Source organism: Elaeis guineensis, chromosome 2, assembly GCF_000442705.2.
Source record: "Elaeis guineensis isolate ETL-2024a chromosome 2, EG11, whole genome shotgun sequence".
In the NCBI taxonomy this organism is placed as follows: Eukaryota; Viridiplantae; Streptophyta; class Magnoliopsida; order Arecales; family Arecaceae; genus Elaeis; species Elaeis guineensis.
Window position 1 is genome coordinate 103,930,256 of NC_025994.2, and position 27,151 is coordinate 103,957,406.

The 27,151-nt window shown below is 38.5% G+C and overlaps 2 protein-coding genes across 2 annotated transcripts; one reads left to right on the top strand and one right to left on the bottom strand.

Moving 5' to 3' along the window:
- Positions 1 to 3,235: 3,235 nt before the first annotated feature.
- LOC105045065 (small COPII coat GTPase SAR1A) lies at positions 3,236 to 8,249 on the top strand. The gene is made up of 3 exons (XM_010923229.4): positions 3,236 to 3,516; positions 3,689 to 3,820; positions 7,720 to 8,249. The coding sequence occupies exons 1-3, from the start codon at positions 3,388 to 3,390 to the stop codon at positions 8,038 to 8,040; spliced, it is 582 nt and encodes a 193-aa protein (XP_010921531.1). The 5' UTR covers positions 3,236 to 3,387; the 3' UTR covers positions 8,041 to 8,249.
- Positions 8,250 to 17,376: 9,127 nt separating this feature from the next.
- LOC105045072 (LOB domain-containing protein 41) lies at positions 17,377 to 19,314 on the bottom strand. The gene is made up of 2 exons (XM_010923241.4): positions 18,570 to 19,314; positions 17,377 to 18,471 (listed from the first exon to the last, which is right to left on the bottom strand). Exons 1-2 carry the CDS (start codon positions 18,757 to 18,759, stop codon positions 17,738 to 17,740), a joined length of 924 nt encoding a protein of 307 aa, XP_010921543.1. The 5' UTR covers positions 18,760 to 19,314; the 3' UTR covers positions 17,377 to 17,737.
- Positions 19,315 to 27,151: the final 7,837 nt, after the last annotated feature.

Sequence of the window (27,151 nt, forward strand, 5' to 3'; positions counted from 1 at the left end):
GCTTGTGTTTAACGGGATAATATGTGTCAGGTTTGGTAAGTGTCATGGAAGCATGCAGATGGGTACTTAAGGGTCAGTTACTATGGAGACCGATGCATGTACTTGCTCCCAGTAAATAAGTCTCTTATGAGTCATGGCGATTTAGAAACAGCTAAAGGCTATGTTGATGTTATAGAAGGGGTCCAGTGCGCTTGGCAAGACCTTCAGGCATGCTCAATTATTAGTGGACCGAGGATTTATGTCAGAAACCATCCCATGTTACCTGGGGACACGATATTTATAAAGAAGTTCGGTGTGATGAGATCTGGGAAAGCCACTGTCACGGTTCATGTGAAACAGCTGCATGCTATCTTGGTTACGACTTCACCTACGTGAAAAAAAGGACTGTCTGTGTTGGACCATCGAAAGAAGAACACCGGCAAGCTGGGCTGTAGCTCAGCAGTTGTATCACTTGTTGGAATAATGGAGTTTTGATGCTTGATTCTTGGGTGCTGTTTTCTGGAGTACTTGGCGCAGATAATGCCATGGTTATGTGACAAAAACATGTCCTGTCGTAGTTTGTATCCACATGAGGAAAAAGATTGTTTTGGATCACTAAGAGAGGGATAGGTTAATTTCGTTGTGGATCACTACAAGAGAGGGATTGTTTTGGATTGGAAAAGGATTGTTTCGGATAGCAAAAGGATTGTTTCGGATCATTACGACAAGGCAAGTTGCACTGTGTTCAAATAGAGAAGGTTTAAAAATTGAGGTATATATATGTAGCATTTTCATCATTTCTCTTGAAATGATTAGTGGCACTCTTATTTTCCTAACATAAAAGAAGAAAATGAAAGAAATGGAAAAAATATTACAAAGAGCGCACTTGAAGCTCATGCAACAAATTAAACATTTTTATGGAGACATTTCGATGACGGTAGCACAAAGGCATCCAATAGAAATTCCTTTTGCAACCAAAAATTTCTGGAATAGCAGCTCATATAATCTAGCCCATTGAGGGAGCTTTTTTGTTTCCCCCCTTAACGCCATCCTTTGGTTATTCTATCTATCTTCCTTTTTTTTTGTGACATTTTATTATTTAAATGAAATCTTATTGGTCTTATCATCCTTTCTTAAAAACCGTAGATATAGTGGCATTTGACTAAGTGATGTAAAAAGAGTTCAAACTTACGCTAGAGGAGGATTTTTCATGTATACAAGCAAATCAAGAGCTCTAGCATAGATATCATAATAGAAAACTAAGTGGGATTACTTCTATTAAACGTAGTAACAGGTTAGGGATCTAGCGCATCTCAAATCACTTGGCTTGGAGGTTGGATAGGGAATATATGGCGAAGCTATGGAAGCTGTACTAACGTTGCTTGTTTGTTAAATTTTATGGCTATAACCTAATTCTACAAATCAAGCTGGCGCCGATAAACTTGCTCTCGGTTTTGCAATATCCAAATCTGGAATAGTTGTATATGTAGGAGTCATTTAATGGCGTATATGCGGTTAGGAGAAATTCTGAGAGCAAATTATGGGCCAGGGGGGCCTATCCAACCCTGCCCGAAATTTAATGGGCTTGGGCACTAAAAATAGGCCTTTGATCGAGCTGGGTGAAAAAGTAGGCTTGATTTGGAAATCAGCTTGAAAACATAGCCCCGTCTAAACCGAGACTATATATATATATATAGAGAGAGAGAGAAATTCTTTCCATACCACGAGCAGTATAGAAAATCCGACGTAGAATGCACTGTCTCATTCGATTGGCCCATATAGTCTTTACTTTCTAATGCACATTTAATACTTACAGATCAATTTTTTTATTTAAAAATTTTATATGATGAAAATACTACTATTTTTTGTAATAAATTATGACATTCGACTTGCGGGATATTATAATATTCATATAGGATATTATAATTTTTTCACAGCACATCCGTCATTTAAAATTTTCAAATAAAAAAGTTGATCTGCGAACATTAGATACGTATTGAAAAATAATTGAACAAAAATGTCCTTCTCACATTATGACATCCGAGGCCAAATATGATCTCGAATGTCATAATTTTTTATAAAAAAAAATATTTTTGTCATAAAAAATTTTGAATGACAAAAATATCTCTATTCTTTAAGAAAAAAATTATGACATCCGAGGTAATATTGTGACATCCAAAGTCAAAATATGACATTTGAGGCAGGGATATCTTCGTCATACAAAAATCGATCTACAAAATATTAAATATACATTAAAAAATAATAACTACGTGAATCAATTGGAAGAGATGGTGCACTCAATGTCAGATTTTTTATGCCTATATATATATATATATATATATCATGAGCGTGGGCCTGGGCCACTTCCGGAAACGTATCCATTCGAATCGATCCTGACTGGATGTTGCAGATCTTCAACCCGTACGCATACACCGGTCAAACCACCGCAAGCCAACCTCGAACCTACTATCTATAACCCACTCCATCCCAACCTGAGATTTGACCCACCATGGCTCAGAGTTGGGTATTAACTACACAGCTAGTAGCGGAGGAGAAAGAGATCGACCATTCTCGAAACCAGCGCAGCCAAGCCAAGTGAAATGATGTAACAATACCAAACCAGCTGCCCAATTCAATTCACTCAAGAAAAAATCCTCGACCCAGCTAGCCCATATAAGGTTGTGTTGGGCTGGGTTTTCAGCAAAGCTCGAGTTTCATATCGGATTGGGTTCTGATGCCTCTAGTGTCATGCCCTTTCTTCCATCCTCAAGTTTCCATTATTTTCTTTTCTAACCAAAGTCATTCTTGATATCGTGAAAGGTTGATAGACTTTCTATCACAAAATAATACCTTGATTTCATGGAAAGGTAAATCCAGTCTTTGAATTAAGTGGGTGATCTAATAGAAGCATCTACTTCTTCATAATCATGTCCTTCCATCTCTCACCCTTATTTCAATCTAACATGGTTATCTTGCTAGTAGAAATGATAACAAAGTCCAAGAAATACAACATAAAACACACACAAAAAATAATAATAATAATGGATGGGTAAAACAGAAATGTGGACCGACCTTTGTATGGCCCAGCAAAGCCCAATTTTAAGGATTCTTCCTTACTCACCACTTTAGTCTTCACCTGTTGCTCCTCCGGAACAACCTATTCCGCCCAGCCAGACCCGGCCCAGCGACACAAAAACAAGACGGAAGCGAGACCGTAAGTTCGTCATCTTTTCGTCCATATCGTAAAGAACGAGAGCTCGGATGCTCTCTCGTTGTTCTGGCTACCACCGCCTTCGAGGCTAAGAAAGGGTAAGGAGCAAAGAAAAAGAAGGCGTGAGAAACCCCGGTGACTGTGCGTGAAGAGAGGGGGAAGGAAGGAAGAAAGAGGGGAGCGAGAGAGACAGAGAGATGTTCCTTGTGGAGTGGCTGTACGGGATCCTGGCGATGCTGGGGCTGGCGGCCAAGGAGGCGAAGATCCTCTTCTTGGGCCTCGACAACGCCGGAAAGACGACCCTTCTCCACATGCTCAAAGATGAGGTCGGGTCCAGTCCTCCATCCCTTCTCTTCCTCTTGCCTTTCCTTTCCTCCTTAATAATTTAGTAGATTTCTCTTCCTCTGTTTTCTTATATAAGAAAGAAAACATAGTCTATTGTAGCACAGTTTTTAGTCAAAGGGTTTGATATTTTTTTTTTTCCCTTTTTGGGAGCAGAGGTTGGCGCAGCACCAACCGACGCAGTTCCCGACGTCAGAAGAACTGATGATCGGGAAGATCAAGTTCACGGCGTTCGATTTGGGGGGCCATCGGATGGCCCGCAGAGTCTGGAGGGACTATTACGCTAAGGTAATTCACTTCACCATCCTTCCTTCTACTTCTCATGTGGCGGTTTAGCTACAGTGGTGAAAGAAGGAAAGAATTTCTTGAATTTTTTTCTATCTATCTTAATTTGGTGTTGATGTTAAGATATGAATATGGTTTGTTTTTTAAAGAATTTGGACTTATGGAGGAAGGAATATAGTTGTATATATGAGGTAACTTTGGATTGTCCTGATATCTGTATTGATTTCTTCCCTTCTTGAAACTGTTGTTGTAACAAAACAAATGGACTTATTCACTATGATTCTATTAAGAAAAAATAATCAGGAAATTCAGATCAAGATTTAATTTCACTGGCCTTTCTGTCATCTGAAATCACAATCTAGAGTTCGCTTGAATTATTCGAAGTTATGTGAATGTTATCCTGACCGTAATGAATATACTCACAATTGTTTTATGGACACAGTGAAATGACATCTAACATGTTGTGCATAACTAGTTAGCCGAATATCTGGTCATTTAAATTCGGCATGGAGCCAATAGTTTTGCTCAAAAGAAAGATGGAATGAAACAATTGACGTATTTCTAAGTCGAAATGGTAAACTGGACAAAAAATATCCACCAAATTCAACTGTGTAAGATATCATTTATTCATGTAGAACGTAAGCTTTTAATTACATCTCCTGGTGCTCAATTGTTACTCCTTCAGTTCTCCTTGATGGATCTTCATATCCTGAAATTGTTGTATGATCTCATTATTGAAGCCCTTAAAACTGTCTTCTTGAATATACCTGCCCATATTATCATTCTTCTGTTGAACTTCCATCTTTTCCATAGTCAAGTTATCGCATTTTTCAATGCACTAAAAGGCTCTTTCAAAAATAGCTATTCCGACTAGTAAAGTAAGCACCAGTATCACTAATAATAGCAAAAAGTTTGCAATCGAATTTAACCAAAAACCACAATTCTAACTTGAGTTCAAAGATGGGGTATCGATCTAGCTCCAATGGAAAGTGGTTAACACTATTTTTTTAGTTTATCTTTTATTTAAGGGAGATTTTTTTTTTTTTTAAGCGATAGTAGTGAGTTTTAGAGATTGGCTTTTACTAGAAGTCCTTATGTTAGCATAATCATGTGTGCACAAGGTTGTCATTTTCTTGGTCAGGCAAAAGCATAATTTATACTGATATTGGAGAGCATATCTTGTCCTGAAGATAGCTACAGTGCTCTTGAACCTTGGTTGACCTATTGAACAACTTATCAGGGATCACTGAGCATATTGGTCTTCTCTCTTGTCATTCTCCTGTATACGGAGTATCGATGAACTCTATAAGCCTTTCTTTATGTCCTCTATGAATAGATGCTGGTTTCCTAACCCATCAAGGCCCCCAGAGAACTAGGACTCCAAATTCACCTTTAGGTAACTTGAATGGGCTAGTTGACTGATTGGGCTAACCTCACGTGGTGTCCTATGAATGTCTCCTATTTGTCTTTCAGTAGGAATTTTGGTGCTTAGTTTGACAGTTAATGGAGCAGCCATGTCTATGAACTATATATTTTTGGGATTACTTATGGACATGGCTCCACCCGCACAACCCCCCCCTCCTTCTCTAGAAGCAAAGCAAAGTATGGATCAAATGTCAAGGATATCAATTGCATAATTGGATCAAGCGGTGGAAGTGCCAATCTGTGTAGCACCCAGTGTTGTGAAGCTCCTAGAAGTATCATGATCAACAATTGGATTGATTCCATGAGAAATAGGTTGGACGATAGAGCATGTTCTCATCAAGGCTTCAGTCTAAGTTGGTATATACATGTATGATTGAGATAGTGTTAGTCTAAATACCATGAACAAAAAAAATAATTATACAAGATGACTGTTTATGAAAAAAAAATGCATCTAAATGCCAAAGGGGTCCACCTTTTTTTCTTAAGTTACAATGGATCTACGTTGAGATCTGATGGTTAGTTGAAGCTCTGATGCCTGATAAACAAATAATTAACAAACTGGCAGTTACTTGATACAAGATTGCAGAATCTCTCTGTCTCTCCCTCTCTTACTCTCACTCTCAATGAATAAGAGAATGAGAAAAGGAAAAATCATTTCACAAGCATATCTTTCTGGATCTTGAACTTTTTTTTTGAAATTTACAACTTGTCAAACTTAAGAAATTTCCAGATTTTGTTGAATCATCAATTGGTTGCTGAGTCAAGAAAAACATATTGAATGAACATTTGTAATGTGGCAATATCATTTCTAGTGGGTTTTGCTTGTATCTAACCCACATTTGTAGATAAATGTGCTTGTACCGATGGGAAATCGTGGAATTAAAAGAGATTCTGAAGAGGCTATGAAAAGTTTCTGCTAGTAAGATTAGTAGAGAAACTTGGGAGAGCACATTTTGTCGTATAAAGGTTTTATACTTGCAATTATTTGAGGAAAATGCCTTTTAGTTTTGATACAGCAATTAGAAAGTTATGATTTGTTGGATCTAATAGAAGATATGGACTATAATATGTGATACAGGTTTGTAGGCGATTATCTTTTGTTACTCATTTGATGCTAGTCCTCGAAGAGTTTTTCATGACTTCCCTGGCATTTTCCTGGTATTCATGAATTTGCTTAAGCTGCCGGTACTTGATCCGCCATCCACACTAGGTTCATTCCCATATCTTTTTATATTTATTTATTTTTAAAAATTCTGTCCAGCTCAGATGAGGTTTTGGCACGGACTTTGATCATTCACTAATTCTCCAAAGAAAACTGTATACATAAGACAAACATCTCATCATTCCGGACCATAAAACCCAGTACTTTTTACTGTTATAGTCACCCATACTAATGAGCCAGAAGCTTTTGTGATCCTTTGAAGTAAATAGATAAAAAAGAAAAGAAAAGAAAGATCTTATCGTGGCTCTTGGTTTTCTCTCTCTGTTGTTGATGAATTCTGTCTTTTCTGTGTTCTACCATCATAGAGTTTACTTGCGTACGGGAAAAGTTTCTCAGCAGAAGTTACTGAAATTAAATCACTCTTTTATGAACAGTAGATTAGTGAGATAGAACTTATCAACAACAAAAGGACAAACCATGGTGGTCCCTGCTGCTGAGTAAAATGGAATTGAAAATGTGAATATTGCTTTCTGAAAGGGCCTTTTGGAGGTTTTTTCATAGAACATCCAAATAGCATGGTCAAAATGTGAAAATTGCTTTCTGAAGTGCTAATAAAAGAGAAATTTGGAATAGACCCCTATCTTTAAGAAATAGAAACCCTTGAAAATGTTGGAATTGAATGAGAGGACCCTTTCTTGCTTACCATAGATTGTTTTGCTTGTGATTTCCAAACTAATTCCTGTCATCTCACAGGGAAAATGGTATATTCTGAGTCTTTGAAGTGGACAAGTAGACTGTGCATAAGGTCAGTATAATATTCTGACAATTAAATGCAACTATCTTTCTTTTACGTAAGGATCCTTCAATGTTATTAAGGCTGGATAGAGGCACCTCTTGTTGGTTGAGAGGGAGTGGTGAATTCCGGAGGTAAGGCTAATGATCTTTAATCTAAGATGTGTGGAATGAAGATCTGGATAGAATTGTTATCATTCTCAAATATCTTCTTGGCTTTACTTTTATGAACGTGAAGTTGCAAAGGGATTTCCTTTTATACCGATGTCAAACATGGCACGCTTCATTTTCTTGTACAAGGGAAACTTTTTCATCAGAAATAGTCATAGAAACAGTATATTTAGTTATTTACCTTGTGTTTGCTCACAGATGTCAGGGTATCTTGCCCACATTAGTAAACTGTGATCCCGAACTATATTTTCCTAAAATTTCTACTTCAGAAATCTTCTCTTTTTTTTTTTCATTGATCTGATGAGTTAAATCCAAAGCAATGGTTTACGCTCTAACCGGGTATAACCTGTAGGTCGATGCAGTTGTATATATAGTGGATGCAGCAGACAAGGAGCGATTCCTTGAATCCAAAATTGAACTGGATGCATTGCTAGGAGATGAAACTCTAGCCAACGTTCCATTTCTTGTCCTCGGAAACAAGATAGACATTCCTTATGCTGCTTCGGAGGATGAGCTACGTTACCATCTAGGCCTGGCAAACTGCACTACCGGCAAGGGGAGAATTGATTATTCCAATACCAACATCCGGCCCATAGAGCTCTTTATGTGCAGCATTGTCCGCAAGATGGGTTATGGTGATGGTTTCAGGTGGCTGTCGCAATACATCAAATGAAGGTTTTTTAGCTTGTAAAGATGATAAATATCAAAATACCTATCTCATGGTTGTAGTTTTGTACGGTTGGCAGGTATGTGGAATTGATTCTGAAGCTTCATGTCCTATAAAATGTTTTTTGTTCCTTTGAGAAAACTATAAAATGTATTTTTCAATGTATATAATTTCCAGAAATATAGTGTTCTGATGATGATTAGCAGTTTGTTGTACCATGGGCTTATAACTGACATTGAACTTTTAGATTCTCATTCTTCAAAAGCCAGGTTAAAGATGGTCTCTTATGCAAGCACCGAACAATAAGAGTAGTGCCTACTTAGATATAAGGGTAAAGGCCAAGACATATGGTATCTTCCATTAAAGATTTAAAAGATAGATGCAGTCAAACTGTCTATTTCGCAGATAAAATTAAGATAGAAGTGTAGTATTGTTTGTTTTCATTAAACTAAAGCCTATGATGCATACCACTGATATCAATGAGACAAAATGGTTGATGGAGAAATCCTATTTTCCTTGTCAGGTTACTATTTTTTTGGTAGTAATTGGGTTACTTTTTTGGAAACTCCCATTTTTGTGAGGAATTCATTATTTGTGAGAGGCCACTTTTGGGATTGAGCTTGTGTTTCATGATTGCAGTATCCTGTGGTCCGGAAGAATACGTGAACGAGCTGTCCCACATGTTTTCGCTTTGGCGGTCATATGAGAAGGTGGTCTGTGACCATCACCTTTTACACATTTGCCTGGCATTTTTTTATAGATTAGCTTAAAATTAGTGTATAGCATTTTTAAGGTTTAGACAATCGCCAATGTAGGAGAAGCTTGCCATACTGTCATTTTTTTTAGCTCAAGCTCTATTGAAAACCGGTTGCAAGTCTGATCTTTGACACCTCGGCTTGTGATCAGATGTCCAGACTCCAGATTTATTACGACAGGTGGAATTCTGATCTTTGACACCTTGGTTCTAGCAGCAGAGTTGAAGACAACTTGGACGGGTACCATATATGCGCAACGAGAGTTGGGGACTGATTGCATCTTTCTTGAAGGAGACTCTACGGTTGTAATTGGCTAGACCTAAAGATAGATTAGGAGGATTGGCTTACCCTGCCCCACCTTCCCTTCTAGAGGAAATTTGGGAGCTAGGAAGAGAGGATATTGCTTTTATTGCTAGATAGATCTATCATGAGATGGATGGGACTGCTGATTGTGTAGCTTTCTTTCATCATCAAGCATTCAGAGGAAGCGCTAAGGATGGATCTTATGTTGAGCTCAAAAATATTTAGAGATATTTTATTTTTTTTGGATATATTTATAGCTGCAATTAATGGCAGACATTATTCCATGACAAATCAATCTAATTGATATGTAAAGACTTTAATTGATTCTACAGCTAAAATATGAATCTAATATCTCATGAAAATTGTCCAATATTGGTGCTTAGGACCATAGTTTCTTAGTCTACTTGGTTATTCGTTGACAAGTCTAACTAATTTAGTGCAAGATCTTGGTATTTGCCATGTAAGTCCTTTGATAGGCGTATCCTTCGTATTACAATGATACGTCAATATGTTATGTTAACCCTATGTTAGTGCATTTGGAGGAGAGAAATAATTGGAATTTCTCCAGCAAAGCTGCAACACTGAATTTAGTCTGGCACCATCTTTTATGTCTCCTTCCTGAATGGAGGATTTTCTATGCTAGTAGAAACCTAGCTAGCTAGTCATGAGAAAACTTAGCTTTAAAACTCTCAGGCTTGGCAACCTCTCCTCTTGCCTCTTGGGGAGAGGCCTTTGGTTCGATTCCAGATGGTGGCCATGTATCATGGCAAGAGAGCTATACTATTCTTAAAACAGGCATGTTTCAACAACCAAGTGCCAATTCTTTGATTATTTAAATATTATATATATATATATATAATATTTCAATAAGTTTTTAGAAGAAATTTGAATTTTCCTCCAAATTTTCAACCATATTTTTTTCAAGTACAAGACTAGTTTAAATGTATATAAAATATTTTCCTTTCTTGTAATCTTTCCATGTGGGATTATTCACTTGCCTTTCCAATACTAGTATTACAAACAACCAAAATTAATGATAGCTATAACAAATTTATGTCTTTTGAAAAATCTCATAAACAAACAAGCAGGCTCCAAGGCATATTATTCTCTATTACCAAAGAAAGGAGGGCAGATTATTGCCATGGCTTAACAATGGAGATCATGCATGACGGATGTTTGTTGTCCAACAAGAAGTTAGGGAGCAACAAGTTAGGTATCAATTCCTAGCCTTCGTCAACCACTAGATTCGATCAGAACTGCACAATAAGCAGGATCGAGCAACGAACATGGTCACAAGGCTCTAGCTTCCACCTCACGCAAGAAGTCATTGACCATGGATATGTCAACTCTTTTCTTTTTTTGGTTGAACGTCAAGTGTGCACTTTAAATGGCTTATGGTCTTCATTAAAAAAAAAAACCAAAAAAAAAAAAAAAAAAAAAAAAAACATAACTATGGTCACAGCCACTGGATTCGTTGGCTGGACGGCACCAAAATATCATTTTATCCAAATCTAGGGGCATGTCCTCAGATCAAAACTATGCCACAAACCAATTGCCCAACTTCTTTAATACCAGTCGAACCATTCTGTCGGTGCGATGTATCCTTGTTACTTGAGATATTGAGATTAATCTAAAATGGACAGGATATTGTTAGCTCATTCTAAGTTTTCCTTCTTTCTGCACATTGATTTGGAATAGTTCGCTATCAGATACTGTATTACCTTTTTATTGACACAATCGAAATCCTGCAAGCATGTCTTTTTTTATTTAATTATTGTTTAGATACGCTGCAGTGCTTTTTTTTTAATTGTTTTAACAATGGGAAGCCCAATAACATGCAACCATTTGTAAATTCAAATACAGGATGGGATTGTGTTTTTGGCGCGGAAGAAGGATCACCTCCCTTTGCACGAATCTACCATTGGATCACCCAATGCATGGATCCCGAAGCACTCCAAACTCCATGTTCATCTACTTGCACGGTTCTCAATGTGAGCAGTTGATGATCCAATAGTGCATTCGTGCAAAGAAGGAGAATCCTTCTTTCATATGAAAGGTGCGACCCGAGTCCATGTAAGCACATGGCGGACATGTATCTATTAATCATTGACCATTTTATCATCCTATAGATGATGCTTGGCTCTCCCATACGTATCACATGCCTTCCACTGGTCCCGTGTAAAGGGCAAGCTTCAAGGAAGCTATGTCCAATTTTGTTGAGTCTTTGACTCCTATTCTGTACCCCAAAAAGAAAACATGGAAGCTAGATCCAATTTAATGCATCCGCTACAAGGCATTAAGAGGAAGGAAATTAGCACTAAAACGTATAGTCCTTTGATCACTATCATTTAAATTTTAGTTGTTCATATGCTTATGTAGGATTTGCACGTACTCACAAACACATTTATACTAGTTTTTGCATACAGTTAGATTCTCCATGCATACAATTATATTGTCTCTGCATATATTTTATATCTGTGGATACACAATTATTTGTAACTGTATATATACATTGGAGAATAAATGTGTATGGCCACTAGAGACCAAAAATTAAAGAAACTTCGAAACCTAGGATGCATGGCGTTGACTAAAAAAAAATTATAGTTGGATTAATAGGCGGACCAACTATCAACTTATTGAAGAATTAAAGCACAAATTTCAGAAGTAAAACATGCATGCAGCTCAACCACAGATATATCAAAGATCGATGTCGGTATGGCATGCTTGTCATATCAAATGTTTCGTGATTTGTGCATCTTTGATGATCGATGGCATAAAATCCACACATTTCAAGAACTGTCAGGCTAAACCGTGTATATGGTGGACCTGGTCATTGTTTACAGATTGTGGAAATTGCAAGTATTGTTATTCCTTGGTGTTGAATCCTCTTATATTGTGCATATGATATAAATTATTGGCAAATCTCGCCCAAAATCATCTCCCCTCCTCCAGCTTTTGGGTGGCTGATTTTCGTCACACTGTGATGCAAGGCTTTGGCTGATGCCATGTGTATTTCTTTCTCTAGTCTGAAATTTCCTGCAGACCATTTTACCAAATTAAAAAAGAATTCTGTTATACTGTAAGACTTGGTTATTGCTTATCATTACAATTAATGCGGAATGTGGAAATGTTTTGTTACTTTCAGTTGAAGCCTCATTGCTAGGCTATTAGACAGGAGACTGGACCCATATATTTCTCACACCTCGCATTAGCCACACTCTCTCTCTCTCTCTCATGTCCAGCATGCAAGGATTGGCTTGGTTTCTCTTCCTCCATCTTTGTGTGCTTAGGGGTTCACCTCCAGTACCACAACTGTTTCCTACACACCCCCCGAAAAAAAGCACCATAACTATGGTTCTACCAAAAAAAAAAAAAAAGTACCATAACTGTGGTCAAACATCGCGGCTGGGTCAAATATCGCGGCTGGGTTTGGCATTGCGTTTAAAACGGTGTAATTTAACCACTGCTGCCACTTATCATAGGTATCGTGGTAGGCACGCACTCCTCTATACGAAATTTATCACCTTGTTTCCAACTCAGCGCCACCAAAGTTACATGCAGTCCGACTTCTTCTAGAAAGATCTAGAAGCAGGGATCCTGTTCGGAACATTAATTGGATGACACATCTCATTAATCCAGCGGTCGTCGTACATGATATCCTCACGATGATAGGAATGCTGATATATTGATGGGAGTTGTATCAATGATCATTCTTTAGGGTAATTCATGTACATGGTGCAATATGGGATGCACATGAGAAATTAAAGTATGAGAACAAGCTTTAATGGCTATCTTTTATCCTTTAATGTGAATATATAGTAAGTTTTAGGTGGTCCATTATTATTATTATTTATTTAATTTTTGATAAAATCTAACGTGGCTAGGTGATGGATAATCTTTCCTTTCCTATACATCAAAAAAAAAATTAAAAAAAATATTTAGGTTTGTTTCAATTTGAAAGGCATACGGAGAGAGCAGTATGAATGGAAAACTAGTAGCATATCAAAATTGACAAAAATTTTGAAGCAACCAACAGAATCTCAAGTTGGTTTCTGTGGAAACAACACCTTGTGATCTATTAGCTTTTTAATGTTATGCTAATGAACTTAATAAAATCAACTTATTGTTAAGAATCTGTTTCTTGGATATTGTTATTTTCTTTTGTAATATCATAGTAAATATCTGGCAAGCAACAAGTTTAGAAGAGTATATAACTAGTGTACATTTGTTGTGAAAACCTTGAAATAAGTTTCCAGAAACATAAATCAAGGAATGCAACTATGCTAGGAAAGAATGATCATAAGAAGGTCAAGAAAACTCACTAGTTAAAACCAATTTTCCTGGAAGCCTTTCTTAAGTAAATTTCCAAAAGCATCAGCTACTGCTTTCTTTTTTTCAAATTGCTTTTTAACCTAAGATTGTCTGGGAATTTCTCAGAAAAAGTTCTTCCATTGTTGCTGGTACTAATGAGAAAGGAGAGGGGGTTGTATTGTTAAAGATGTAGTGATTGAGATCTAAAATAATGAGGACAATTTCATTTATCTCATTCATTCACTTATTGTTATATAGCATAGAGGTGAATGGCATTCATTAATAGTACACCTCATGGCGCTCTCTCATTTTGTCTCACACACACAGAAATAAATAACTAAATACAAGTTGGACCCAGTGTAAAGTGGCAGCTCTCAAGGTTAAGGCTAACAAATAATGAGCTTGCAAGGACTTTCATCATAAATCTCCCTAGCAGAAACGTTAATTTATTTATCCTCGTTGTTTTAAATGATGAGATAAGGTCATAGGTTCTTTATTGTTTTAGTGGTTACTTCAATGAATCTTATGATCATATTAGCTATCTATAAGGCTTGGTGAACAGGAGGTTAAAGTTGTTTTTTTGAGGAATAAAGAGGAAAGAAAAATTTCCCCGAGACTATGCATTGCATGGTTAATATTTACATAGATAAATAGGGACGATATATCCGAATGGCTCCCCGAAGTCTATCATCCAAAATAGTAGGGGAGAGAGCAAAAAAGTACACAAAGATATATCTGACGAGCCATCAGGAAAACAGAGCAGTTATCCCTGATGCTTCTTTCTGTTTGTCTCACTCCTTTCTGACTTCAGTGTTCATAGTTCTTGTTAATCGTCAGAGTCTTCCGTCAAGCTAGTAGAACCATCCACCCACATATTCCCCTCATTTTTGAGGTGCATGTATATGTGTTTTAGTTCTTGGCAAAGCTTGGCATTTTTATTACTCTCTTGATATTTAGCATGCATTGTCCATTCTTCAAATATCTGAATAGTTTTCTTTGCTATTTCCAGAGCTGAGTAAGCTTCAAAACGGAAGACCTTATTATTACGTTCTTTCCAGACTAGCCAGTGTGAGGTCAAAAAAAGCAAGGTGGAAGCCTTATCTTGGTCCTTTTCGGGGAATGAGTAGATCCAGTCCGTCCAAAATTTTGAGATGGTGAAGGAAAGCTGTGGATACTGCAAACCTTGTCCATAATGTTGTGAAATATGGATAGGTCAGGAGAAGATGGTCAGTAGTTTAGTTGCTTCTATAACAAAGGTGACAAAGAGGATTGACCTGCATTCCTTTTTTTATCAGGTTTTTGGTTGTCAAGATTTTATTGTAGAAGCTTAGCCAGCTGAAGGCCTTAACTTTCTTCAGAAGAGACAGTGTCCATAATGTCGTCCCAATGACCTGACATACTCATCCATTAATCAAGAACAAATAGCACTTTTTAATTAAGAATTTCATTTCTTTACTCCACTTCCATATTTTTTTTTATCTTCTTCCTCTGATAATTTTATATTTGTGAGATAATTTGCAAGCTCTGGAGGTTGTAGTTGTTTCTTTTTGTTGATCGTTCGTATCCATTTTCATCAACGAAACACAATAATGTAATCTCGGAAGTGATTCCATGTACGGTTTAGCCCTCTTTTCCTTTGAAGGGGATGAAGATTAAATAATGGCAATTTGATTTTTAAGATTTTATTATAATAACCGATTTGTGCTTTAAAATTAATTTAAGTGGTGAGTATGAACATATAATATTACGATCATTACAATTTGCCTATCTTGAAATTCTAGTCACAATTTAGATTGCCCAACAAGTTTAGTGTTTACCATGGATAACTAATGGCACTAAGAGGCCATTGTACGTGGCAGCCTATTTTTAATCTCAAAAATAAAATAAAAGATGAAAATTTTACTGGTTTAGTTACAAAATAATTTCTTTTTGAAAGTAAGTTACAAAATAATTTAATATCAACCAAATCGGATAATGCAAAACTAAAAGCACATTAAAGTATTTATATCTCATGCTTTATTTTTATCTCATTTTTTTTTATTTTTTGTTATGAAGTTGAATTATGATTAACTCCCAATCACGTGAATGAAACGAATGTTCTTTTCCGTTTTTATCTGTGCTAACAATTGCATCAACTATTGCTCAATAAGTAATTTAACATATTATAATCTTCAATTTTATTAGAATATATACTATTAAATAAGTTTTATGTACACAGAAATTTATCAATTTTGAACAACTAATTTCTGAAGTATCAAAAAAAAAGAATCATCCAATTGATCAGAAAGAAATCTTTGATGAGGTGTTAGATTCACTGTTGGTTTGCGAGCAAAGGAACAACGCAGAGAAGATTTCATCAGAACTCATGTGGATATTGAGTTATATATATATATATATATATATATATATATATATATATATATATATATATATATATATATATATATATATATGTGTGTGTGTGTGTGTGTGTGTGTGTGTGATTTATTCTAATGCTCAGATAATATTTTTAAGAAGTACTATAATAAAGATTTTGGAGACATTTACATGGAAAATAAAGATCATAGTGTAAATCTATGTATAAATCCATTGGCAAGATGTTTCCTAATGGTTTTTGGTTTATCATATACGGCATTCAAGATGCCCACTGTTTTTGTGGAGGTTATCCGTGGCACATATCCTGCCAAGTCCCCTCTGGATTCTAAAGATTTTTTTAATGAGTTGATTTCCTTATCACGGTTCTATCAGTGCCCAAATATATGGGAACCTAGTCTTTCTCCACCGGCCCTTCTCCCACAGAATACACGGCTGCCAGTTTATTTCCCAGGTTTGTGAAAAACCTAGGGCTCTGACTTGTAAAAAGCTTTGAAAAAGATTGATAAATACTTTCATAAACTGACAGCTCTCTGTATCGCCCCCAGATTTCATGACCTAAAATCCAGCAAGATCGTCATCCTCACCATCAGCGTCACCTGCCACAAGATAATCTGAAGAAATCTATGCTCTAAATTCTAACTACAGGACCACAGTATGGCTACATAAAAAAAGATACTTACAAAAAAAAAAATAATAGAGAGGTCCCAACTCCAAACCAGATATGAGAACCACTTGGACAGTAATAGATTACATTGAAGCATGTTACCCTTGACTGGAAAAATTTACATCATGAGTAATTGAACGTATAATTACCAATTTATATCAATAATATTTTATTTTATTTTATTTTTAAACACAGCCATCCTCCGCGGTCAGCGTGCATTGATGAAGTTTTGCCTTAAGTTCAAGAACGGGCAAGCCAATCAGCTAGTTCAGAAAACTGTGATCGATCAGAGACGCTCATCTCCCGCGTCAAAGGAAAAAGAAATATCTGATGTTGGAGACCGAATCCGAACTTTTAATTTTTTTTTTAAATGAAGTCGTGACATTTCTTTCTCTTGGTACCAGAGAGCTTCGAAACCATCGGGAGCGGCGCTTTGGCTTCACAGACCCAAGAACCAGGGTCGTGCCCACTTTCTCGTTTCTCTCTCATCTCTTTTCTTGTTCCGTGTCGCCGCTCGGCCTCCCTCTTTCTCTCTCCTCGTCAGTTCCATGCATCTGGCGCTTGCCTTTCCGCAAAGCCGATACGGCAAAAACCACGACGCCAGCTGTATCACCCTCTCCGTTCACCCGGAAAATCCTCCCTCCCCGGACCCACGTAAGAAACTAAGACCCATAATAGTCTCCATCGCTAACACGAAGCACCTTCTAGTTTGCTTTTGGCATATGCTAATATTTTATATAATACACTCTCACTTAATTTCTTTTATCATTCACGGGTCAGTATTGTTTCCACTCGAGCAACCATCAGCTAGTTGTATCACTTGCCGTTTACCATAAAGGAGGAGGAGCGATAGGCGGCAGATAGCTTCGCTGAAGAGAATAAAGGGAATCCACCTTAAAACTTCAATTATAAATCCACAAAAAACCAGGACACTGAGAGCATTACTGTTATTAGCATTCCTCCTAAATTAAACACTTGATAACACACAATTATCCAGAAGAAGAAACTTCCGTCTTCTCTCTATATCTTATGTCATAGGAACTACACATATATAGAAATGCCTATGAGCACAAACATACATACAGAAGAAAACAAGATGAAAGGGACCCTCTAACCTCCTATTCCTAACCTAAGGGGAGGAGCTCGGAAGGGGGGAAAAAGAGACGGCGGGGGTTGGGCTAGGGCTGTAGCATCTTGGATTATAATATTAAACAAATCCATCTAAACAACGCCAAAACTGTCGATCTCCTCGTCTTCACCATTTATATGCTACAGACGGCTTAATTTCTCATCATCACGCCGGCAGTTCGAGACCGAGATCCATCCGACACGTATCAGATCCCCAGCTGCTAACGTCGCACCGCACCTCCGCCGCGGGCCGGGTGGTCCGGCCGGCCCTGGAGACCGGTTCGAACCCCAGGGTCAGCTCCAGCGCCACCTCGCTCTCCTCGGCCAGGTTTGGATCGCCTTGGCTCACGTGCGACCCTTCCCCTGTCTCCCCGGAGAACTCGCTCTCGTTCTCCCGGCTATCGCCGTCCCCCCCGCCTGCGGCCGCAGCGGCCTCCCCGGCGTCGGGCTCGGTCGCCTGGCTCCCGGCCGACTCATGACTCCCAGCGCGCTTGAAGTCGACCGGGTAACAACGGGGCCAGCTAAGATCACAACCCCGGGCGGAGTCCGGTTCGGCTCCCTCGACTAGTACGGCTCCAGGCTTCGATTTGGTAGCAGCGGGACGCTTGAACCGGGTGCGGGACTTGGAGATCTTGTGGAGTTCCGCGGCGGCCCGGCTGGCGGCGGCGGCGGCGGCGTCGGCGTCCTTGGAGACGTGGCGGATGTCGTAGGCCTTGAGGGGAGGAACAGGGGTGGAGGCGGCGGTCTCTGAGGGAATTTGCATGATGGGGGCGCCCTTGAGCACCGCTTCCACCGCCGCCTGGCAAAGCTGCCAGCTGCCGGACCACAGCAAGCCAACCGAGCCGTAGATCGGGTTCACGATCCGGCCACAAGCTTCGTAGAGCAACGATCGAAATATTGCTGAACCAATGAAAACCACACATCAATTTAACGCCCGCAGGCATAGGATCATAAACAACCATAAAAAGGAACAACGAATAGAAGAAATGAGTACGAACCAGGACGAAGGTGCTCGGGGCCCGCGTTGATAAGGTTCATAAGACCGGCACGGCCGTAGAATTTGGCGAGGAAGACGGTGGCGTTGGCCTGGGACTCGGGGTTCTTGATCCACTGAAGACACGGCCGGATGCTGCAGTTCTCGCTGCACCCCTTGCGGAGCACCCGGCATCCATTGCAGCTCATCCTCATCTTGTCCGCTTCTTCTTTCCTTTTCTGTCTCTCAACTGACGACCGAAGAAATTTCCTTTCTCTGCTCTTCTTCTCCTCCTCCTCCTCGAGGGATGGCTGCCTACATATAAAAAGGAAGGACAAAGGAAGGGGCTCTGGAAATGGAAACTGAAAAGAGAGTTCACGGGAGCGAGGAATGTCGAAGTAGTGAGGGGAAGATTTGATGTAAGAGAGGAAAGAAACGAGAGATGGGGGAGGGTTTATAAGTGGCTGGACAGAGAGGAGCCGCGGATTTGGGGAACAGCCGGTGGTTTCTCAAAGCGGGTTTGGGCTATAAAATAAAGTTTTAGCCTTTAGGACCTGGGGGCGCCCGCTAGGAGAAATCTTGCCCCCGAAACATCCTCTAAATTACGGCCGTCCGCTCCCGCGCGGGTTATCCACGGGAGGAAGAATCGTGGGAGGAAGCGGCCATCTCACCTAATACCCTCATCCAAGGGAAAAAGATCCAAAAAACCGGGGGGATTGAGCCAAGGGCAGCGCGTGGCGTCCACATTCGCATCACAGGGTGCGGCCGGATCGCCACATATCCGGGAAAGGGGTAGGAACGCCCGCCACCCACCCCGAACCGAAGGTTAAAACTAAAACGCCAGCCACCACTCCCCGTTTTCTGGAATTCGTACCGAGAAATCCACGGTTTTGGGTTTTCTGGTTTTCCCAGAACCGTGGGCGCACGACGGGACCTGCCAATGGTATTTCCGCTCCTACCCTCTGTTTCCACGTTTCGTGCTAATCTAGCGCCCTCCTCCCTCTTTTTCTTCCTCATGTTTTTCGCCCCTCTTATCAATTACCGTGGCTAATAATCTCATAAAAAAAATAGAACCATGTTATTCAATAATAAAATATTAGAGTTCCTCCGCTTTACGGATGTACCTCGTGTAAAATAATAGTACTGGGAACGGTATTGATTTTTAACATTTTATATTATATTTTAATATTTTACATTGCATCCATACGCGAGTCCTGAGTAAGTTGTCTATGTAGTATGGTTCAATTTTTTTTTATCATTAACAAGAAACTGAGTAGGTAAGCTTCCTTTGAATGCTATGGTTCAAGTTTTTTCGCCCCTTGAAATAGTATAGATATTTTATAAAAAAAATGAGAGCACGAACTCTTGGAAAAGTAAAAGGAGGGGACAAAACTGTACCCAAAAAAAAAAAAGGGATAAAAAAGATTAATTACCCAACAAATTTCTTATATGATTGTAAACTGTAATAAAGAGATTTCCCTTTTCACATGTTTAAGATGGAATTTGGGTGCTGAAGTCCGTGCTTAGATGGGCAACACATCTATCCCGTTCGAAATATTTACTTATATTCATCAACAAGAGTAAGAGGATAATATTATCATTATTAGTAATAAAATATTATATTAGTAGATAATGTTAGCCCTTGATAGCAAGAAAAAATCTCAAAAATATTCATATTATATGTTACTTATAAACTAATAAAAAATAGATAATATCGTCATAAAGTGTTTTTAGTGTATAAATTAAACAAGTAATAACCTTATAGATAATTTAAATCTGACTGATTTTTTACATAAAATCGTATCGAGTAGCACAATCCATAAACATTTACATGATTTGTTGGTTTCTAGGAGTTAACATTTGATCCAAGTTTCAATTACCACTCCACCACCAAGAATTACATGAATTGACTAGAGAAAATATCAAATGCTATCTTTTATTCTCTTTCTTATTTTAATGGCACCATTTTTTAGAAACCTCCACAAAGAGGCCAATTCTTAAACCCAATAAATCATTTTTAAAGCATTTTTACATATGCATTGAAGTCGAGCCTACATTCTAACCAATCATCACCGATCCATCAAGTTGGCATGTGCCTATTTTGCACGGACAAGTTTAGCCTCGTGTATCAAAACCTTTTAGAAGTCATTTCAAGGATTTTAAAAAAAAAATCAAAAGTAACACAAATATATATAATCATATATTTGTAATGATAGCAAGAAGTTTAATACAATCTTTAGTGAATTTCTCACTAGCAAAAATTATTATGTCCTAACTCAATTCAAATTGTCTGAGATCACACTTTGTTTATCTCCTACCACAAACAAACTATGTATAGATTATAGAAATAACCATATAAAATTTGTATTTGGTCAATTTCCATTGGTTTCTCAATTAAAAAGCAATATGCTAATTTTTATGTTAAAAAAAAAAGGAGAGGTTACAAAGACACCTCTTCAACTTTCGACCAATTATATTTCATCTCCAAATTTTTAAAAGCTTCAATTAGCCACCAAAGTTTAGTTTTCATTGCAAGGTGGTTCAGTTGTCTATTTGAATTCTGACATCAGAGTGAGAAAAAAGATAAAAAAATATTTTCATGTAGGTTAGATTGTGCCTTTCATGCAAAAAAAAGGTTCATTTTTCCTTTTGCAAAATCATTATTAGATACATATTGTATATATCTCAAAATATTCTGTATTTTATCATTTTTCTATCGACATAGATCTCAAAGCAAATTTATGCACCTGATAGCGGCACAAATCTCAAAGTGAGTTTATGTGTAAATCTCAACATAAGTGTCCCCTTCATGCTCACACCACCTCCTCCTCCAATGAAATTGAGACCTCTAATAATGATGACATCTGTGTCATTGACAAGTCCATCGATAAGATCAAACATCAATAATGAGACTCATCAGGGAGTTCAACGACAACCAAATCCATGCTCACTCCTACCATCTTTTTTCTTCTAATTTTCTCCTCCACTTGAGGGCATTATTTGTTTGTTCTAAGGGCACCACAATCTAGCACGGTCGAGGGCCAAAGGCACCGTGCATCTGTTCTTTTGTTTGGACAAGGCCAAAAGAAAATTAGTTGACATCAATATCTCAATTCATCGAGTCTAATCCACCTCCCTAGCAATGGGTGATCATTTGGACAAATATTGTTCCCCACCTTCTCTATATTGGATCAACCATCACACAAATCTCAAAATACTCATCCTTTATTATTCATCTCGCTACATAAATTTCAAAATGCTCTATCCTCTCATTCATCTATCTATATAGATTTTAAAGCACTTTTTCCTCTGATCATTCATCTATCTGCAAGATCTCAAAGTATTTCATTTTATGTCATTGATTTGCCTACATGAATTTCAAAGCACTTTATTCTCCGTCATTCATCTATCTATTTATATAAATCTCAAAAGAACTTCATTCTTTATTATTCATCTATCGAAACATATTTGAAAGCAATCATTGGAGCACTTTGATTCTTTTTTTTGGTCTTTCTTCTATTTTTTTTCAATCATCTTCTCCCTTTATTTTCTGCCTAAATAAGAACATCCTTGCTAAATTTATGAAAATGGTACTTTTGAAATTTTGCAAATATTTTGTTATCATGTAATTATTACATGATAATAATTTATAATAAAGATAGATAGATGGAGCATGTTGCAATGAAAATAAGTTTAGATGACCAATTGAATCATTTTAAATTTATAATCAAAATATAATCGGTCTAAAATTGAAGCATATTTTTATAAACTTCTTTATAAAAAAAATGTAGGCGCTATAAAATTATCCGTGGAAGATTTTGTGTTTAGTAAATTTTCATTTATTTTTCTCAACTAGACAGAATTTCAAGGTTTGCATATTTTTCATTTTTCTTTGTCAAAAATATTTGCAAAATCAATCGAGATCTATTAAGATGATAAAACATGATGAAGATGGGATTGGATTCTGTCCAAGTCGCAAGAATACCGGTAATTATTTGTTCAAAAATTCTTCGAGACTTCTCTTGTGCGCATTGAGCTTGTAAATATTGACTTGGTAACTTGATAAACAGTTAATCCTTCATATTTGATAACAAATTATTAAGGATGCATTTAGTTACACTTTTTGATTTTTATTTTCTATAAAATATTTTTTATTTTTTTTTATTTTTATTATAAAAAAATAAAAAGTACGTTTGGTAACTAGTATGTTTAGCTCCTCTCTAACCTACCATTCTTACAAGCCAATTCATGAACCCAACGACCCAAGCTCGAGCTCCCAAGTTCATTGCAGGCTATTAATAATGCCACCACCATGAACTCACTCGGCCTCGCACCATCCTCCGGCATCCATTGTAATAGCTCGAATGCCTCATTTGGTTGCTCGTTTCTCATGCATCCATCGATCATGGTTATCCAGGTCACCAAGTTTCAGACCAATGCCGCATCAAAGATGGCCCTCGCGGCCTCCATGTCCCCACACGCCATGAGGCTCGAGATAAAAGTGATCCACAATACGACACTCTTTGCACATATTCCATCGAACACCTTTCTCTCAGACACTGAATCACCGCAGGTGAGGTAGAAATAGATCAGGCATTTTGGATGAATAGATCGAGAAAAAAATCCACCTTTATGGCGAAGGCGTGGACCTCCTTACCCTTCCGGACTTCAGAGAGGCTCGAGCATGCCTTGACGGCGAAGGGGAAGGTGAATTTATCGGGACGGATGCTATTGGCAATCATGCAATTGTAGAGGAGTAGGACATCATGGGGGGCGCTGCCGGTGGCGTGGGCGTGGATCATGAGATTCCAGGTGATGGTGGGAGGGTTGGGAAAGGCAGAGAAGAGTCAGGAGGCGAGGTCGAGGTGGCAATGGGAGGAGTAGAGGTGGAGGAGCATGGCAAGGATGACGAAATCACGAGAGGGGCCGGTGCAGAGGATCCGAGTGTGGAGCTATCTGAGTTGTTTTGGGATTTTGGATTAGTTGAGGAGGTAGAGGGCGTCATAGGGGGTGAGGACAAGCTTCGGCTGGAGGAGTGGGTCGTGGGCGCAGGTGAGGCATGAAATTATAGGATGGGATGCTCGACGGAATCAGTTGGGAACTTAATCGTAGCTGGATAATTATGTACTCGACTGGAATCAAAGGATGGGATACTCGAGTCAAGTAAGTCGGTAAGAAACAAAAGCAAAATTTGAAATGTAAAAAATTTTTGTTTTACATATAAAGTAATTATTTTGAATTTGAATTTTGATTTTTTATAATATTATCAAATATTATTTTTAAATTTTTATTTTTTTAAAAATTAAAAAATAAAAAAAATATTTTTTAATAACTAATCAAATGTATCCTAAATCACACTGATCTCCTCGCCCCACGTGATAAGAGGATTATTTTTGTACACAATGACAGGAGTCACGCAGCATCACCCTTATTTCACTGCTTCATGTCAATAGATAAATTTGAAGCAAATAAATATAAAAAGATCTAATGATTTTTCTATGAAATGTTAATACTATGTGGTTCCCCTGGATGACGTGATCATAGAAAAAGTAAAGCTGGCCAGCTGACAAGATTTATCGGGCACCAGCAATTTCTTTTTGGCAAGAGGTACAGGGTATACTTGGTGGAGGCGGTGTTCATTTTTTTTTCTTTTCCCGTTTAGCCCAAGAAAAGAAAGAAGGTACCAAGAGTGTTGGCGTGTGACTTATAATAATTATGATTCGGAGTTTGGGCAGAAGAGCATCTTTGAAGCAAAAAACCAAAAAGAAAAAAAAAACACAAAAATATAGAGGAAAGTATGCGGTCATTCATTTGCGCAGACGTGGGCTCGCGGCTCCTAGGAGCTCATTATTTGAGCATGACGTCCGGAGAAGAACGACGCCGACCATTTACCCAATCGCTGTCGCTCCCACTGCTCGCGGGCCCTCCCATCCCCCACCACCAGTCCTTTCACTGACTCCGGGCCGTCCTTTTCGATTCTAGTCTTATCCTAGCTTCTGCTCCTTAAAAAGAATACCTTCATTTCATCAATCGCTGTCGTAAATAAATTATTAGCAACAAAACCCAATTCTTTCCCCAAATGGAAACATTTCCATCATTTTTTGCCACCCCGGTATTCGTGTTTCCAAGGCCGGACCATGCTCGCCGGGCCCTCGTTTTCGCGGCAAACGTCATGGGCGGTTTGGAGATAACAACAGGTGAAACGATGTGGGAAACGATTCGGCTTTCAACTGCCTTTTCTTCCTGGAGAACCTTTTTTTTTTTTTTTTTTTTGTTGAAGAAATTCGAAAGATCAGGCACAGACCGAAAACACTCTAACAGTATTGATAGGCAGTTTACTTGAAAAGTCAAATTATCAGAGAAACGGATCGGTGACTTGCTTTTAGAACGGGGGAATCGTTCTCTCAAGTCCTCTGGTTGCCGTTTCCCTGCCGCTATTTTGTACGAATACTACTTATACTCCCCTCCCTGTACGCACCACGGGAGGGGAAAAAAGGAAAAAAATACTCTCCCTGTGGAACAAGCGGTACACAGAAAAGAAGGCTCATGTAAGAGAGCAGCGCCATCCGATTCTCGCGGGTCCCACCGTCTGATGGGAATCGTACGTCTCCAGATCCAAATCTAGCTGCGGTACTATGGTTCTGTGGGCGCGTCCTAGCTCGGGGCCCACCAATCAGACGGCCCCCGTCCGACTCCATAACCCGTTTCTCCGAACTGCACGAACTCTAAAGACGAATCCCGGAAAACTTCCAGCCAGCCTCCGTAATTCCATTTCCACCCGGTCCCACCACGGAAGAGCAAACGTGTCGTCTTCGCCTTCGTAAGTTCCTTATTTCCTTGTTGTAAACCGAACAGCTGATCCGTTAGGCCTGTGCGAGCCCTCGTCACTATGGGGACATGGGAGCCCACAGCCCTGACCCATCCCAAGAGCGAGCTGGACTAGGAGAGGATACCAGACGGATGGTAAGCCTGAATCATTAATTGGACCAGGTCCAATGGACCACACAAAATCCCACGGTGAATGACGCGCCACTTTGCTCCTTTGCATTTCATCTATTCTCGATTGCATGTTATCCACCGTACATATGCTCCGACTTTTGCCCTGGTTTACTTAGACCTGATTCATGCAATAATTTCGCAGAAGGTCTGGGCAATGGAATAACGGAATCACGATTCCGTTTCTTCCTCTTTTTTCGCGATTCCGTTCCCTTTTTTTTTTTTTTTTCCACCCCAATTACGTATAGATGACTGGTTCTGTGAGGGTGGATGGTGGACTCGCGACCCAACGGACACCTGCCCAACCTTTTTTGTTTTTATTTTTATTTTTCTTAATTCTTTTCTATGGGCCACTCCATACAACCCGGAGAAACAGGGGGACAGGAGCCTCTGGTCTGTATGAATAATCAAGTTGTCAATAAATTAGACCAATCTTCGAACCAATGAATGTGCCACCGAGTAGTTACATCTCCCCTTCCCACTTTCCTGCCCCTACGTAACTCCTTTTTCTTCTTCTTTTTTATTCACATCTTTCCTTTTGATCTCCGACGTTCTTTACAATAATCAAACTGTACCGGTAATGGGGCCAGGATACTGCACGGAAGGGATTAAAAGAAAGACCAAAAGCTGTACTATACTGGTTACATCCAAGGTCTGGAAGGACGGACGTGGGAAAATAATAGGCATAGGAGGGAATTAGTGTACCGCGGTTGCGTGGGTTGGTCGCCTATGTTTGTACTGCGAGCGCTGGTGCTCTCCGTACGAATCAAATGGTGGGAGAGGGGAAAGAGGAAGAAGGGGTCCGGACGAGGGGGTTCTCTCGAGTTTTCTCCCCGTTGGCTGGTTTTTGACTCTTGCCATGCGGAATCCCGCACAGGAAAACCGGACTCCAGGGAAGGAAAAGGATCCGGGCCGTACGATTTTCTTAGGGAACATGGTATTTTCGTCGGCCCCAGGAATTGGAAGGGTCGGAGTAAGAGACCATGTACTACTACCTCCATATATGGAGTGATAAATCTAAATTTTTCTTATTTTAAATTTTTTTTTATAATACCTTGATTCATATATTTACTTCATAAAAATTTCAAAATATATTTAATTTATGATCAAAAAAAAAATTATAATGAATTAAAATAAAAATCAAAATGATTATATCTCTCACTATTTGATTCTTGATAAAAATTAGAATGGGATTTAAATATTAAAAAAAAATAAAAATTAGATTTGAGAAACTAAAGATATTTTCATCCTTCCATAGAATAAATTGAAAATAAAATTTTTCTCAATCAAATTTAAAAAATGAGAGTTGCTCATTCTCATTCTCGTATTAGTGTCCGACTTTTTCCAATCGAACATGCCCTTGGTTCCATTGCAAACATAGTGCTAATAAATATATTCATAATATAAGTTCATGTATATATGAAATGTTCTTATAAGTGGTAGGGTGGAGGATAAATTTTAGAGAAAAAAATTCTTTCTTACAAAGTCCTGCTAAATTTATAGAGAGTATATAATAGTATGTGTTACTGCTGAACTCTGGTAAAATAGTTGGACTACTACCGAGTGAGTGCGTTTGGTGTACAATCCAATGAAGATCTGTGAAAAAAGTCC